At 41.8% G+C, this 17902-nt stretch overlaps 1 protein-coding gene across 4 annotated transcripts in view; it reads right to left on the bottom strand.

Moving 5' to 3' along the window:
* Positions 1-17902, bottom strand: part of pard3aa (par-3 family cell polarity regulator alpha, a) — a 409979-nt gene that overhangs the window by 108367 nt on the left and 283710 nt on the right. For all 4 annotated transcript variants that reach the window (XM_027149211.2, XM_027149213.2, XM_027149212.2 and 1 more), the window contains one exon: positions 16633-16846. In XM_027149211.2, the coding sequence (XP_027005012.1) occupies positions 16633-16846 (214 nt within the window). The remainder of the gene's footprint in view (positions 1-16632; positions 16847-17902) is intronic.

Below are 17902 nucleotides of genomic sequence, written 5' to 3'. Positions count from 1 at the left end.
CCTGTGAATATGTGGCCAACTTCCTGCTCCTTCAGTTCTCTCCAGCGCTGGAAAGCTGATCCTATATTAACACGTCCTACTTCTTGCCTTATCGTAAGCCTTTCTTCGCTTTCTTTCTTTGTTTTTATCCTCCATGTCAATGTTAAAACCACTTTCTGCTCATGTCACACATGCGCACTGAACACTCTCTCCGCCGCATAATCACAAGCCCCGCCCCTTTCTGCTCATTGGCTACACGTTTGTTTTGATTTTTGTTTTGATTTTTGTTTATTATTCGGCCCGACTCAGTTTTCTGAAGCATTTCTCAAAAATCGCAGACCCTGCCTTTAACTATTGACGTGTTTTTGTGTTGTGAGACAGACTTAGCATGTCTTAGAACAGATGCCTAGATGCTTCATTGTGCAGAAACAGAATTACCATCGCCCTCAAAGTAGGTTGACTTCAGCGAGCTGAACTGAATTAGTTATCAATAGCATCTAACATGTCTATAATCTTACAGACAGAATGAGATGGAAGCTATTTATTCGTCTTCTCCCTGATTCACTTGATGAAATTTGGCTTCAAAGTGAAAGCCAGGAGCTAATAAATATGGAAGTGTGTAAATCTGACCCACTCTCTCTCTCTCTCTCTCTCTCTCTCTCAGTGATTGCAGCTGGGTTATTCACTGTTAGCATATGATGTCTTTCATCCATAGTAAGGGTGCGTGGGGAATTTCCGTAAAGCCAGGGATAAGTGTCTGGATCTAAAATTACAGGCACTTTTTGATCTTTGCGAATACTTTCTGAGGTGGAAAATACCCTGTGAATCTGCATGCAAAGTTCTGGACAAACAAACGACAGCGGTCTGTTAATGACGGACTTTGTCAGGATTTGTAGGGAAAACACACCACCAAAGATGAACACACAGATGAGGGAGAAAAACTTTTCTGAGCCTAACAGAATCTGAATATTATTACTTTACAAATAAATGCTCAGATTTACATGATGTAGCAAGCATTTCTAAAATAATAATAATAAAATGAGGTTGCTAACAGGCTAGATAACAGACTATTTCAATGAGCAAACAGGTCACTGTGGTCCTTAGCAAGCTAGCTAACAGGGCTCTCAAGTTTTGAAGACAGGCAAGAGTGACATATCCGACACCCCCCACCCCCCACCCCAAACTAAAAAAACAAAACAATGGGGGTGTTGTAGTGTTTAGTATAGATCACTGAATACAATTTAACCAAATGCAAAGTATTTATTCAATTTGCAATTGTTTGTTTGTTTGTGTGTGTGTGTGTGTGTGTGTGTGTGTGTGTGTGTGTGTGTGTGAGAGAGAGAGAGAGAGAGAGAGAGAGAGAGAGAGAGAGAGAGAGAGAGATTATGACTGGTGTTGTTTCTTGTAAGTGTTTGTTGCCTTTTTGGACTGTTTTAACATCTGTAATGTTGCTCCCATTTAAAACAGTTCAGCACAAGCCCAGCCATTTTTAGGGACATGATTGAGGACAATGTCCCATCCAGAGACAAGCTGTTTCGTGTTGAGGTTTTGTTCAAACCGACCATCGAAAATGCCCTCTGAGCATCAGCATTAGAATGTGGAAACACTAAAACCAAGGCTATTTGTTCTAAGCAGGTGTTGTTAGTGAACCGGGGCCCCCTGGCACCATCTCAGGGGCCCCAGTTTGAGAAGCACTGGCCTAGACTACATGTTCTGAGCAGGTGTTGTCAGTGAACAGGCTGTAAAACTGTTGGCTGTTGACTGATGCTGATTATCTGGGCACCATCTCTAACAGCAGTCAAAATGTCATTGTTTGTGTCAAACAAGTTGTGAATTTGCTGTAACGTTAAAACGGGAAATCATGACTTACTCTGTGCTCAAAGTGATGCTCGCAGCTCCAGTGGTTTTCTCTGCGGGTGAACGAGGATGATGCTGAACAATTCCAGGATCTGCTTTCTTTTTCATTGGTTGTTGTGTTAAATCTTACCCAGATAAAATAGTGCTATTTTCTGATTGGCTATTGTGTAGGCTATTTTTTTTGATTGGCTGATAAGTGTCAGGCTCGACTAAGAACTCCAGGGGAGACGCGCTTGATTCCTGCCCGGTTCCATATAGAATGCGATGAGATAAGTATATAATGAACAATAAGTTTTTCTGTGTGAGAAATACAATGTGTGGTGGGAGAGCGTGACAAAAGACCCAAATGAGGGACAATAAATAAATAAATAAATAAATAAATAAATAAATAAATAAATAAATAAAAATTAAAAATTGAGCGTGATACTTGAGAGCTCTGCTAGCTAACGTAAGGCTAATTATTACATGGAGCAAACCTGTAATCAAGGTTGCTAGCAAGCTACCTCACATTAGCTTAACTATTAAATTTTGTAAGCTAGCTCACTTTATCCGAATATTTATTACATAGTGTAAACTAAGAGCAAAGATGCTAGCAGGATTTAGCCCTCAAGCAGAATTAACAGTAAAAGACAGTAGTAGTGTTGTAGTAAATCTAAATATCTGTTTATATATTGTGCCCTACATCAGAAATGTCTTATTATGGTCAATGTGAGATCGATGCCATACCGCCCTTCCAGACAAATAAGAACACAGCAACATAGGACAAGATGTGACATTAATGTCATATAAGCTCCCTGTGCTGTATATCTCTGTGTAAGCAGGGGGTGCATGTGGAAATTATTGAATTTACCCGCAGACACTCATAAATCTCTGATCTTTTTTTTTTTTGACATGGAACCCAAACACACCTGAGGATACATAGAGCAGTGTAATTCCAGTAATCTTCACATCGGCAATCGAGTCTATTACATATTAGCCGGCAGATTAATCATTTCACGTCTGACTAATTTATAGAGAGCAGCATGCTAGAAGGTAAACAGAGAGAGCACAGGGACATGACTCTGTTTGTGTTCCTGTCTCAGTGTCACAGATAAACGTACAGAGATAGCGAAGGCAATACTGCAAGTAAATAAAGCACCTGGGTGTTATTTATCAGCTGCAATTTCAGCTGGTTTACTGTCTACCGTGTCTGCCGTGTCTAACGTGAACGTTTATGAGGCTCGGCCTATTCTCGGCGTGCTCAGAGCTCAGAACTGCACGGCTGTGTGAATGATGTGTCCGTGTCATCAACAAGAGACAGAGATTGAGGAAAGGAAACAGGAAGAACTCCCGCAGGATTAATGGCTCGGTGCGGGTGACCTAGATATGCCACCTTACATCATGAATATGTGATGGTACGGTTTGATCTCATGAACACGCCGTGAGTCTCGCTTGTTAAGCTCTAATCCATAAATAAGTCAGGCAGAGGATGATGTGTGCTCACTTCTATAATGAGTGCCAATGCCAACCATGAAACTTTCTGCTTAATGATTCATGCAGTCTATGATAAAACAGTTTTTTTTTATTCAAGGGGAAAAAGCGCAGCACCAAACATCATAGCAATATTTGATCTATTTCTGACCTGCCGTAGGGTTCTCATCTATCTACCAGTCTGGAAGAGTGAACACTGACACTGACACCTGAAGCTATCAACCTTTTGACCTTTATGAAACTCCATATACATGAAATAATAGTGGCTTGTAATTGTTAGGATTACTGTAATCATTGAGCTTGCCTTCTGACCAGGATGGCGGGACCGTGTATGAACCATTAGACTTGTTATTTAAAGATAATTTAAATAAATTATAAATCTATCTAATGTCTATCCAGGGGGGCATGGTGGCTTAGTGGTTAGCACGTTTGCCTCACACCTCCAGGGTCGGGGTTCCATTCCCGCCTCCGCCTTGTGTGTGTGGAGTTTGCATGTTCTCCCCGTGCCTCGGGGGTTTCCTCCTCCGGTCCAAAGACATGGTAGGTTGATTTGCATCTCTGGAATGAGTGTGTGAGTGGATGAGAGTGTGTGTGCCCTGCGATGGGTTGGCACTCCATCCAGGGTGTATCCTGCCTTGATGCCCGATGACGCCTGAGATAGGCACAGGCTCCCAATGACCCGAGAAGTTCGAATAAGCGGTAGAAATGAATGTCTGTCCATCTGCCCAGCCAGTCTGGCTACCTATGAATGCAATTCTTACTCTGCAAATGATCCAAAATGCAGCTGCGTGACTTGTTTTCATCCTGCCCAAGTTCTCCTACACCACAGCACTATTGCGATCCATCCACCGGCTTCCGGTAGCTGCACGCATAAGATTCAAAACACCGATGCTTGCCTACAAAGCTACGAAGCTCCTGCTTCCTTTAAAACTTCTTACTTCTCGCACTGCACCACAGTCCCTCAGGTCGACCAGCACTGCTTGACTGGTCCAACCATCTCTCAATAAACGTGGTAGGTATACATCAAGACCCTCTTCTGTTCTGGCTCCGAGGTTGTGGAACGTACTTCTTCCCCTAGATGTCCAAAGAGCTGAGTCACTGTCTATCTTCAAACGACGGGTGAAGACCTCCCTTTTTGTGAACCACTTGAACTAGCACTTTTTTCCTTGTTTGTTATGTCTATGTTTAACAAAAAAACTGAAGAGTTTTAGGTTGATGGTATCCTAAGTCTGTAACCTAGTGAACCAGTATTATTGTATTCATCGATAGAGACTTAAAAAGCACTTTTGTACGTAGCTCTGTATAAGGGCGTCCGCCAAATGCCGTAAACATAAATGAGCTTGAAAAATTCCAGACAAGAAGGCAAATGCTTAGACCATGGAACCTCCTGGTAAGCCTCTGCTCGGTTAGAGGACACCATAGCCATGTCTGAATTTTTGTCCCCTACTTCTACATAGTGTAGTTTTTTTGTGTGTCAGCCATTAAATTGCATCTCACTCAGATTTCGTGCAGAATTTATTCTATTTCATCTAACAGACCTGCTTTTTCATATAAGCTTCACAATACACAGGCTTTATTTTCTCAGAGGATAATGTACTGCAGTCCTTGTGTTTAAATGCTAGTTGGAGTATTTTCATAGTGGGTTTTGAAACAATCAATTTACGCTCGTACTGTAATACGTATTGCGATAACACAGTCGCACGATCCTATTTAATATTTTTAACAATCCGACTGTGAAGTAAAAATCCAGTCCGGCCTGTCCCTCGTTGCTGTTCTGTGCAACGCACTATACAAAACAGTCTATATAATAAATGAACGTTTAAGCAGATGCATGATGCACAAGCAGTGAATCAGTGTTGAGTCATTTGTATTCCTGTCTGAAATTTTAACAGCCTTAGTTGTAAAATCGTAACACATAAAAAAACCGAAGAAAAAAAAAATAAAATAAAATAATGCATGCAAATGTTAATGCAAATGAGCTTCTCATAAAAGGCTCGAATACTGCAAATACAGTCACAGAAACTTCCAGGGCTCTTTGTATTACTGTAAAAACGTGTTTAAAAAAAGGTTAAACCGAGTCCAGGTGTATTCTGGATTAAATAACATAGCGGTGTTTGAGAAGGTGAAAGAAATTGATGCTCATTCTAGCCCAAGCTCAAAATATCACACCCTGAGTCTATGTACTAATCACCACTGTGTCATAGGAGCAAACAGAACAAAAATAGCTCTTCCTTATTTCAGAAAGCAGTGATTTGTATGCTTTCGGTGGAAGAGGATAAAATTAGATAAAGATTCCATCATTTAAAGCTACGGCTAATTAATTAAGCTAACCTTATAGCTAGATAATGGATCATTGTCAATGAAAGATCTCAGTCTAATGAAAGTCAGAGAGTCTGTGCCAACTGTTCTACAGCATTTTATGGCAGGATGAACAAGTGATCAAGTGGTCTTTATTTTCCAATTACAGAAATAAAAGCTATAACCTACCTTCATTGTTTGTGAGGGATCGCTTAAACTTTCTTTCTCTGCAGGACTGTAACACGGTGTTTCTTTATCAGAAACGGTCTGAAGATGATGTTCAACATGCTTCCTTAATTATCCAGCAAACCCTTAAACAACCATGAACACTTTTCAGTAAGAGAGCAGACATGTAACCAGTGCTAATAGATTTTTATCTGAATACCTAGATCCTGTCATGGCGTTAAGATTTTACTATGCTGCTCATGTTATTTGCTACAATTGGAGAACATGTTTATTTAAAGTTTCATTGAATACTTAGAGGGTCTTAGCTGTATAAAGGGGTTTAAATGGTTTCCGTCCTCCATCCCTATACTGTAAAGGCTAGTTTGGTCCGACCAGTTACCAGCAGCTAAAACACAGACAGAGTGGATCAAACTGATGGAACATGCCAAGAGGCTTTTATTGTCATTTTAACAATATTTAGCTGACAATATTTAGGACACAGTGAAATGAAATGACGTTCCTTTAGGACCCTGACGCTACGTGAAGACACGGCGCTACATAAGACAACACAGAACTAAGAGCGAAGGAGGAAATTAACCCATCCAAACAGTTCAAGACAAAAGACACCATAAGTCAGATTCAGAAAACACGTTGAAGGCCACGTTAGCCATTTGGTACTGTATGGAATCGTTCCTGTACCGAACTATCAGTACTAACTAATGCTACATCATTACCATAAGAAAGTATCTCAGCAGGTAGGCAGGTAGAAAATCTACAGCGATAATTTATCGATTTCTTTTAAGCAGGGCTGAAAGAGAAATACTTCTTTAAGAAGAACTCTTAAGGGTTATTAATTAGAACAAGATTGCAGTCATGCAAAGGTGGCAGTGATGATACATAGAGACTGGAGAACCAGAGCCATTCAAAACACCATTCAAAGATGGGCAAAAAATAAAAAATACAGAGCCTGTGAAGCATATCTTGCCGAGAACACGGCGTCTAAGGCAAATCTGTCCTTCACGAAGCCGGTCTGCTCATGATTAATGAGTGCGCCAATAAACGCTCCAAGCCCCAACACCAGGGCAGGCACAGTCAGGAAAGCCACAGACCCTTAAGACCACAATCTTCAAGTTTTGATTTTTTTTCTCTTCATTATATCAATTTATTCAAACAAAAGCAGTGAGTCATCTAGTCAGTATGTCCTAGACCAGGACGGTGTCGAGACGTGACCTATTGACACATCTCATCCTTCTTCGTTCTCTCTGACAGTACAGAGAATGCCAAAAAATAAATTATATTTGTCTGAGGGATAATCGGTGGAAAAATCTCACTCCTAAAATTCTGAGCGGAGGAGAGGAAAAACTAGGAAAGTCTAGTGTTATGTTCGTCGCACGGACAAAACATATTCACGTCAAGCAGGCGCCTGTGTGTGTGTGTGCGTGTGTGTGTGTGTGTGTGTGTGTGTGTAAACCTACAGTAATGTATTTCATTTCTTTTTCTCGCAATGCAAAAGCAATTCAGTGACAATTGTCCTTATAGATGTTCATTTGCAGAACTGAGATGTAGAACCACAATGTGTGTGAGTGTGTGTGTGTGTGTAAGCTTTCCCTCATGCACAGCCCCTATGTATTAAATTCCAGGTCCCTATGCATTCCTGGTGAAGTGTGTAATGACTTTCACTCGATTGGCTATTTCTATACAGCATCGACAACATTTTCACCCGTTCACAAGCCGTGCACTTGCTCCATCTTGTATCATTTTATTCAGGCACATTCAACTGCCAGGAATTCACCTGCCTGTAACTCACAAAGGTTAAACATTACCAAACACACCCACTTCACCATTTTTATTTTCTCCAGTCTCAGCATCTGAAACGCTATTTGTCTGAGCAGACGGGGCCATGCTGTTTTCACGGCCCTTTGTGTTGTCTCGTTAACGCTCGGCTCTTCCCCTGGGAGATAACGGAATGGCTTTGGGCCTTTTCTGCTCCTCAAAACTGTGTCGCTTTGTAATAGAGTTATAGGGAGGGGGGAAAAATGAGAAAGGCAGGGTGGTTTGCTGATCAGAGGAATAATTGGTGTTTTGGATTCTTTCACAAACCTGAAAGATGGATTTTGTGCGTGTGTGTGTGTGTGTGTGTGTGTGTGTGTGTGTCTTCTAAAATCGCATTCCTTACAACAAAACAACAATGCGTGCTTCCTAGTGAGACCTGAGATTCATGGAAAACACCGCAACATTAAATCATTCTCTTTAACAAGATCCCTGCAGGATTTGGTGATTTTAGTGTGCTTGCTCAGTGAAAGATGCTGCTGGATCCTGTTTCATTTACAAGGTTTCAGATTCAATTAGTCCAGTACACTCCTACAACCTCCGGCCTGCCCTGAGGGGCTACAGCTGTGCATGGGGAGAGACTCATTCCAATAGCAGTAATCCCAGGAAAAGTGATGGACAACCGGCCGTCCCCAGGCGCACTCGCACTGAGCGAGTTAACGAAAATGATCTGGAGAGACAACGGGGCAAAAACATGTCTCTGTCCATGCTCTGAGTCACTTAAAATACAAGCTCCATGCTTATTCCTGATTGTATCGAGCCATCGGAACACACGTCGTCGAGCCGCTCTAATCAGACGCTTCTATATGTAAGAGTAAGATCCCTAATAACCGAGGAAAACCCTCTGAGAAAACATGAAGGAAAGAAGACTTAAAAGGCACCCAGAATTTTCTTGGTGATGATGTGTGTAGTGAGATCATTATTTACTGCAGTATGCAAAGGTCAAAGAGTAAAAGCTAACAGTTTTAAGTAGGGATAAAAACAGGACAGTGTGTACGATTACAGCAGTGGTTCTTAGGGCCTTTTCACACCGGATCACTTCATGTGTTGTCTCTGAGCCGATATCTGATTTGTTAAAGCTGTTCCATTTACATTAGGCCACATAAATGCGTCTCGGCGAATCGGATAGCGATCCGATCTTTCTACTCCCGCCCAAAATGCAAATATATTTTACCTCCTCATTTCCGGGGTAATTGAAATGGAACACGCTTTGGTGTATATACTTAAATATACTTTTGTTTCTTTATGTCTTACAAAGCTGTTGTTGGACACTTTCATCGCTCCAAAGAGCAATAAGTGCCTGCGTGTCGTCCATGTTATTTGTTTATGGCGCGATGCACGACTCGTGTGACATGCGAGTGATGTAATTCCGTTTGGGAGGAGTATAGCACTGACGTACATGGCTTGAACAACCACATGCATTTACACCTGTCCAGTTTCATCTGAAATGCGTCCCAGACCACCTCCTGAAGCGGTTTGAACGATCGGATTTATATCCGTCTCGAAAGCGTTTCAGAGGGCATTTAGACCTGATCTTTTTACCATCGGATAGCTATCTGATCACAGAAAACACATGAAGTGACCAGGTGTAAAAACCCCCTTAGGTACACATCTACAGCATCCAGGTCAAATGATCCACTGAAGCAAGGGTCAGACTTGGATGTGAACTGTTTTTATTCTTTTTAAAGTGCATCTCTTTGGGATATCCATAAAGAACCATGCACATGAGCGGTAGGAAGGAGAGTGAAGAATCTCTAAGCGAAAGGAGAGCGTCGGGACGAACCAGGCCGATCCGGAGGGTGAGCAGTAAAAGTGTGTCAGAAATTGGTCACACTTCTACTCACTGCTTTGTGTTTGTGTCCTACATTTGCATGCGATCTTCCGTAACAGGCCGAGTGTTTCACCGTCGAGGTCCCCGCTGTGTCTGGTGGAACACATCTGGTAAAGATGGATGAAGCTGGAGATATTAGACTACGGTTCTCTGTAACACCTCTGAGAAAAGCCCTTAAACCTCTCAGCACTGAGCCCCAGGGATAAGACTAACGTAAAACAGATCAAGTATTTACATAGCTCAGTCTTAAGCATTTTCTCTCCTATTGATTGGAATTCTCCCTCATTTCAGTCGATTATCTTACATGTTGTTTGTACCGAGGAGTCGTATGTGATGTGTATGTACTGTATGCGGAAGCAGACGTTTCAAAAGCAGATCGATTTCCGACATCAAGTCCGTTCAGACCGTCACACCACAATAAAGGACAAGACAATATTCCCCTGCTGATTTTTTTATGTAGTTGCCAATCCTGGTCATTGAGCGTGAGACAAAAAGAACAGCATACGTATCTGCAGTGAAAGAGAACGGTCCTACGGTCCTACACATCACATCCATCCGGTAAATGAAGGTAGAATGCTAATACAGTATGGGCTCTGATAATAGTTTTTTCCTGATTAAACCGTGCACATGTGCGCAAAGCTTGGCTAATTCAAGCGGCCGTGTGTAATAATGACGGGCGCGGCAAGAGAACAGCGTGTTAGCTTTGTATGGTGGCTTTCCACTCGAAGGTACATGAAGAAGTGCTCAGAGCAGACAATGTTTCTGGATATATAGGTTAAATCTGTAAAAGGCTGAAGGGGCTATTAGCTGCTGCTCTGAAAATAACAAAGATGCTCTTGTACTCTTTCTCGCTCACCCTGCTCCTGTCTGCCTCTCCTCAGGCGACTGGTCTTGTTGTCTCTCTTAGTCGAGGTGAGACGTGAAGGCTATCAGACTGGTAGCTTATTTAGAGGTCATATGAAAGTGGTGATAGTAGGGAGGCTTGTTGTTCCAGCACTACTAATTACACCCTATGAACAGTGAACACAAATGCTAAACATAGAGGGACGTCTTCGCCGCAAGGCAACGCTGCCGTGACCGCAAGTGTGATGCCAACGAATCCCTTCTTCTCTGTGCCCTCCTCCCTGTGTCCTAGTTCACTTCACTGCACTCGTTTACATCCCCAGCTCCCTTATTCTCTGTATCTGTCTTCAGGCGACCCCTTCACTCATCAAACTCGACCCATCATGCACTGCTCCAGGAGATTTGCAAAGAATGACACACACACACACACACACACACACACACACACACACACACACACACGCAAAGTGAAAATTGTATAGGTAGCAGAATAGACAGTCAGTCATACAGAAGATAAAACGCACCTAATTACCTTTGGAAATGGAGGCTTGTCTGGGGATTAATGGCTTTATTTGGCTCCAGTGAGCATGCTGAGATGCTGACAAGGCCTGAGGTGGAGCGTGGACGACTATGCAAGCCTGATATGATCAGAAATGACTGATCCTGTAGCGCGGGCATCACCAAATGGCGGACCGCAGTCCGGACCCGGACCGAGTGACGGGTCTGCCCGGAACCGTTAAAACCGTTAAAATCATATTAAGTATCTCCTTATTATAATCTAATATTATATAAGCTCTTTGATATTAATAAAAAGATAAATCTTTCGTTCATGCGCAGTTAATCTAGTTATTTGGACAAGAGCATCATCAAAAGCCAAGCCAAAAACAGATTGTTTCTGTTCCATACTCCAGAGCAGAAGGTGGCAGTAATGCACCTAATTACACTGGCAGGACAATTAAGATTCAAGCTGCTGGCAGGACAGTTACATGTCCATTTCTCTCACTAGGATGGAAGATGGAAAGAGAGTAAGGAGAGGTCTTCTATTTTACTTGAAATGTCCTTTTGCCTAAGGTTCCTGTGTTATTAATGTAGTTAATGTTTAAAAAAGGGGCAGCTCAAAAAATCTTTTGTTTAATTTTTTCCTTAAAGATTAAAAGCACTTTTATTTTATTCAAAAGATTCTGAATGTTTTACATTACATGAAATATAGGCCCTAAGTTCAGGCTACTCAAAGCTGTGTTTGCACTTTTTATTTATTTTATTCAGAAGAAATTCAGTGTCTGTTGTCTGTTACTTGACATGTAGTAAAGATAACTAGAACCATATTGTGCTAAATTTCTTTGATTTAGCATGAATTTTAGGAATTTCCCATTCATTTCTATGGGACATTTTTGGCCACTTTTTCGTCCGCTGTGTGACCATCGTTGGTCGGATCGCTTATAAAAACCATAGCACACCTCTCTTCAATGAGCCGGTCGATTTGACACCTCATCCATGGGTCTTGGACAAAAGCTGCGGGACAAGTTACGCGCCGAAAAAGTGTCCGGAAGAATAATAATAATTATAATAATAAGTATGCATATTTATATAATTTAATAAATTATATAGAAATGTATGTGAGTTATTGATTTTATTAACATGAGGATACACTATTTTAAGTGACGATATGAGATTCGGACCTTTGCTGGGAGGAAACTTTAGTAACTGGACCTCTTGTAATTTTAATTGAATACCCCTGCTGTAGCGTCTTAAACACATTATTGTTCTCAAGACACAAAGTGGGAATCTGAAAGCTGTCATGTGGACCAGGAAGAACACTGAGGTACCAGAGACCAGCTGTACCAGAACTGTGCCATGATTCCCGTGACCTCGCAACCTCGAGAGCGAGTTTGAGATCCTTAGTTTCAACAACACGTGTATCCTGAGAGACAGGAAAAACGTTGTGGGGTACAGAAGAGATGAGACACCTTACTGTACTGTAACTGTTTATACAAGCTGAGAGGAGTCGTGTGCTTCATGCCTGCTTGTAAGATTTACATTTACAACATTTGGTATACTTCCTTATCCAGAGAAATGTACAAAAGTGCTTCAAAGTCTCTATCAGTGAATCTAATAACATTAAGGTACGGTATAGGACACCATAAGCCTAAAAGATGGACATAAACACACTGGGACGTAAACACACTAAGTCAGAACAATGCTGTGTGAATGTCAATGACAACCGCGATCGCATTCGAGAGCACGGCGAACAAAGTTTTTTTTTCCTGCAGTCAGGAAATGGAAATAAAACGTGCTTAAATTAAAAAAAAAAAAAAAAAAAGCAATGGATTTTTTTTAGATTGCTGATAGACCGGATGCAGACTGACTGATAAATATATACAAAATAAATATAGTGTATAGAATTAAACCTACAGTATATCGACTACTGTTGTGTTTAAGGACGTGTGAAGCTAACTGGATTGTGTAGTGATGTTACTCCATCACACTTGCATATTACATTAGTTAAGATCTTCTGCTCCATTGATCTCCCTATAAACACGTGCGTGTTTCTCCTCACAGCGCTCGCAATTTCTAGCGCTTTTTTCTCAGCTTCTATTCATCTCGGCCACTTCCTCTTCATCTTTCTAAATCTCTGTGCCCGTGGAGCTATGCACTCAATTTCTTTGTCCACCTCTCATTCTTGTTCCACCCTTTCATCCCTCTCTCCTCCTTGCTTTAGCCATTAAGCTCGCTCTCTGCTGTCCAATCAGTGTTCGCACTAAGCTCCGTGGTGAGAGCTCATCAGAGCATGTTTAGCCAGGCGTTCAGATGAGCTCAAATTGCAGTGTGTTGCCAATGCTACAAAGCTCGGCTTGCAGGGAAAGACTGTGTGTGTTATAAACGCCCATAGTGTGTGTTTACGTGTGTATACTTCAGTGTGTGTATGTTGGCGTGTGCTACAATCATTAATGACATACATGAGTGAATAAAAGCAAGCAAAGAGACAGAAAGAACAACAATCAGAATATTTCTCCTATCAGGTGTGTGTGTGTGTGTGTGTGTGTGTGTGTGTGTGTGTACTCTGCATGAAAATAACAGACATGACTAACACTGTGTGTGTGTGTGTGTACTCTCCATGAAAATAACAGACATGACTAAGACTGTGTGTGTGCGTGTGTGTGTGTGTGTATTCTCCATGAAAATAACAGACATGACTAACACTGTGTGTGTGTGTGTGTGTGTGTGTGTGTGTGTGTGTGTGTGTGTGTGTGTGTGTGTGTGTGTGTGTGTGTGTTCTCCATGAAAATAACAGACATGACTAAGACTCTGAGGAGTGGTAGAGCTAATAAGCATGATGTGGTGTGAGAGAAAGAAAGAAAGAAAGAAAGAAAGAAAGAAAGAAAGAAAGAAAGAAAGAAAGAAAGAAAGAAAGAAAGAAAGAAAAAAGACAACATTTTGAAAGCAATAAAGAAAAGTAAATAGAAAGTAGGGGTTAAATATAGGGAAAGAAAGAATAAACAGGAAATAGGAATGAGGAGAGGATGAAAATCAAAACAAAAACCAAGAAGGAGGAAAGGACAAGAAAGAAAAAGAAAGTGCCCATTGTGGTGGTGGTGGTGGTGTGTGTGTGTGTGTGTGTGTGTGTGTGTTTCTCCCCGACTTGCTTTCATAAGTGGTACTGCCACTCGACTCTAATGAAGAGAGATGATGCAGAGGGAGAGGGGCCAAACCACCCACCGCCCAGGGGGGAGACTCTCACAACCTTTCAGCCAGGAGCAGCACAACACACACACACACACACACACACACACACACACACACACACAAACCTAACACAGACTAGAACATTAATTTTCATTTGGTAATCAAACTCTCTTCAAAGGACAGACACACACAAAGTGTATGCAGTTTGTGTTGAAATGGTGTGTGTGTGTGTGTGTGTGTGTGTGTGTGTGTGTGTGTGTGTGTGTGTGTGTGTACGCATGTGATTGTGCTTTATAATTACCGACTTCCTTTGCTCCACAGGATACAAACGAGAAGCAAAGCGCAAATTAGTGGCCTTGATAAGCGACCTCTCCGAGTTCCTGAAACATGACCTGGAAACACTTGTCATCTTTATTGTTCGTTACAGCGCTATGCACGGTGCGCTGCTCCGCTAACTAATCCCATTACTCTAATCCGCCATGAAACAACTTACTGCACTGATAAGAGCACAGCTAATTTATCCCGTATTCAAATGAGCACCAAATCAAAATAATTAACAGCGGCCTCTGTTTAATTAGCTTGGCAGAGGCAGTGTTGAAAACAGCCTTAAACCATCAGGTCTAAAGCAGAGGACGCAGATTTAGGCTCTGGAGCAAGTCCTGCCTACCTGCTCTCGCGTCTGTCCTTCTGCTCCGTTTAAGGTCACTAAAACTTTATTTTTTTCTTTTTCTCAGGTGTTTGAGTGCGATGTACACAAAACACAAAACACAAAATATGCATGGAGTCTTATGGAGTGTTGAGTTTCACTGATACAGAACTTAAGGACAAAGAAAAGGCAAATATTTACATGTAAAAGCAATCAGACTGATTTTATACCACAGTTTGTCAGTAATCACATCTAGTTAGCTGATTGTGGTAAATTAGCTCATTAGCACAAGAAGAAGAAAAGTGTTTGAGACGCCAGTTCAAGCTGACTTGCTGTCTAACCTAAAACTGAGAGCAAGGATCACAATTACGTTTCCCGAGACTTTTTGTGCCTTCAACAAAGCTAGAAACAAGCTAGCTAAATATCCAGGACAAAGACTCATCAAGATAATAAACACATTAGCTATAAAATCTTTTATACAGTCGGTGTAATGTCAGTGGATGTGACAAAACTATCAGGAATATTACTAACATTTTCAGAAACGAATAACAATCATGTCAACTGTCATGTACTTGCACATAGCAATGCCTGCTAACCAAACAATTCACCATAATAATTATGCAGGACAATTGGTTTTAATGAGGGGGCACGATGGCTCAGTGGTTAGCACGTTCACCTCATACATCCAGGGTTGGGGGTTCGATTCCCGCCTCGTGTGTGTGGAGTTTGCATGTTCTCCCCGTGCCTCAGGGGTACTCCGGTTTCCTCCCCCGGTCCAAAGACATGCATGGTAGGTTGATTGGTTTCTCTGGAAAATTGTCTGTAGTGTGTGTGTGTGTGTGTGTGTGTGTGTGTGTGTGAGTGAATGAGAGTGTGTGTGTGAGTGAATGAGAGTGTGTGTGTGCCTTGTGATGGGTTAGCACTCCGTCCAGGGTGTATCCTGCCTCGATGCCCGATGACACCTCCCTGTGACCCGAGGTAGTTCGGATAAGCGGTAGAAAATGAATGAATGAATGAATGAATTGGTTTAGTGCTGTTAGAATATTCTGGGTAGTCCTGAATAACAAAAGTTAAAATAATTTCACTTCATATCGAAGCTGTACATAGTGTGAACACAACACCATTCACCCTGAACTCACCTGCACTGTGTGCTAAGTGAAACCATGAACCACAGTCAGCGAGTGTGTAAATAGATCACTGATGTGAAATAAATTTGAGACTGCCGGTAAAAAAAACAACTGTGCTGGTAAACAGTGTTTACTACATGCGTATATCCGAGTTCACGCTTTCCCAGAATACAGAACTAAAAATCGTAATGAAGGAAAAATCCCTGTTTGTTTTCAGCAGTTTTTCAAATAAAGCCACTTTTTCCAATATAGCCAGAATTTTGCAGAATTTTACTCAATAAATCTTCACCAGTTATGGTAGTAAAAAAAAAGAGCGAAATAAAAAAAGAGAGAATAAAAAAAGGTAGAAAAACAAGCATGTCTCTGTGAGCGTCTCTGATGGGTTTTTTGCACTGCTGGCGCTGATGTCGGGATATAAAATCTTTCTAGCTTTCTCACCACCTGAAGTTAACAGAGTTGCAGACATCACACAAGTCATTGCTTGGCCTTGCATCACCTTCTCTCACAGTTACCCACGCTGCATTACAGAGGCCCTCAACTTCAAACTAGCTGTGCGTGCATCTGAGTATACATTATGTTTATGAGGAACACCCTGTACATTTTTATGGCAGCAAATTTATATGTACTTACACAAGACAAATAGTGTGTTCAGCGGTGCGTTTTCTGTCTCGGCCCGGGCTGTTGCTACACAATAAATAAAACATACTTGCTTGTTATAAAGCGTGCGTATGAACCGCTCCGGGCTACCTGGCCGTTTTGGCTAGAGGTAAGTGAGCCCTATTTAGCGGCACAGAGCAGGCGGGTCTTAGTGTTTCCAGTAGAACCACCACAGAAACAGATTCAGCCCTGCAAAGGAGCAGGAGAGGGATGAGCTCTATACATCTGGGTTATACAGTACATACCTGAACATGTCACCTAGGCCCTTCAGCACGCCTTTCTTGGCTTTGTTCTTTTCCTTCTTTTCCTTCCCTCCTTTCTCCTTCTTCCGCTCGTCTTTGGGCCGTCCGCCGTTCACCTGGCCGTCCTGGTAAGCTGCTCCAGCAGGTAAGGCCACGTCGTTGGCCGTGGAGACGGAGTCACGCCCCGAGCGTGAGCTTTCCTCTGTGTCCTCCTCCACTGAGACAGAGAAACAAAGAAAGAAATTGGAAGATGGTAAGAGGATTAAAAAAAGCTAAATAAATCAGAATGCCACTCAAGGCTATGCTGTTGGCTGCTTTTTCCACAAACACTGGGGAATTCCAGGCCTGCTGGCACTGATTCAATCACAGCTGCATTTCGGTTTAAATCTGGAGTTATTTGGAGGAAATCTATTAGAATATTCTATTTTCTAGTCCAATACTGAATGTCCCCGCTGTTTGGATTTTGAACATCGGGGTTAGGGTCAGGGTTAGAATTTACAATCAACTGAGAAGAAACTGTGACGTTAGGGTGGGACTACCAGTACAGTTAGTTTCCGATTGGTTACACGCACATAGACAATAAAATAAACAAACAAACAAACAAACAAACATCCATATTCAGAGTAAATCGCATATAACGATATACCCAAATCGTGAATAATAATGGTATTCAAAGCTCACACTGCCCTTTAATCCTCTGAGTAATCTGTTACAAATCTAAAAAAATCTAGAAGGCTGGCACACAAACAAAGCTTTCAGCAGGACTCAGCAGGACTGAATACAACACTACAGTGTTTTTAGAATGAAAACGCTATTCATAATAATAAGGTCAGTACTTAACAACAGCATAGAATGATACAGATATCTATGATTTGCTACGCAGCACTAGTTTGTTTAGCTAGTTGTAGATCCAGTGTCACATGTTACCAAACTACCCCGGTTATATTTACAGTGTTATTGCACCACACAAACATGTAAGCGCTGGTTCATTGGGAAGTGCACGGGTGATGTCCTCCAAACGACTGCAGGACGAATTCGTCGGTACAGTTTACAAGTAAGTATCACCGAGCGTTTACACGAGCAACGTGTACGTCTCCAACGTCAGAGACGAAGGTGGTGACTGGTTCTCTGCAGGCAGAGCTGCACTTGTCTCATGCTCATTAAGAAAATGAAATCAGCTTTCATTTTAGCTCTATATTAAGCTCGCATTATTCACAGATCAAAGTTAAGTGATGTTTCTTGGGAGCTCGATACCTTAGATGCCAGCAAAATA

The sequence above is a fragment of the Tachysurus fulvidraco genome, chromosome 3 (genome assembly GCF_022655615.1).
Source record: "Tachysurus fulvidraco isolate hzauxx_2018 chromosome 3, HZAU_PFXX_2.0, whole genome shotgun sequence".
Taxonomy (NCBI): domain Eukaryota; kingdom Metazoa; phylum Chordata; class Actinopteri; order Siluriformes; family Bagridae; genus Tachysurus; species Tachysurus fulvidraco.
Note: the sequence above shows the minus strand (reverse complement) of the source record. Positions and strands in the feature narration are given on the sequence as shown.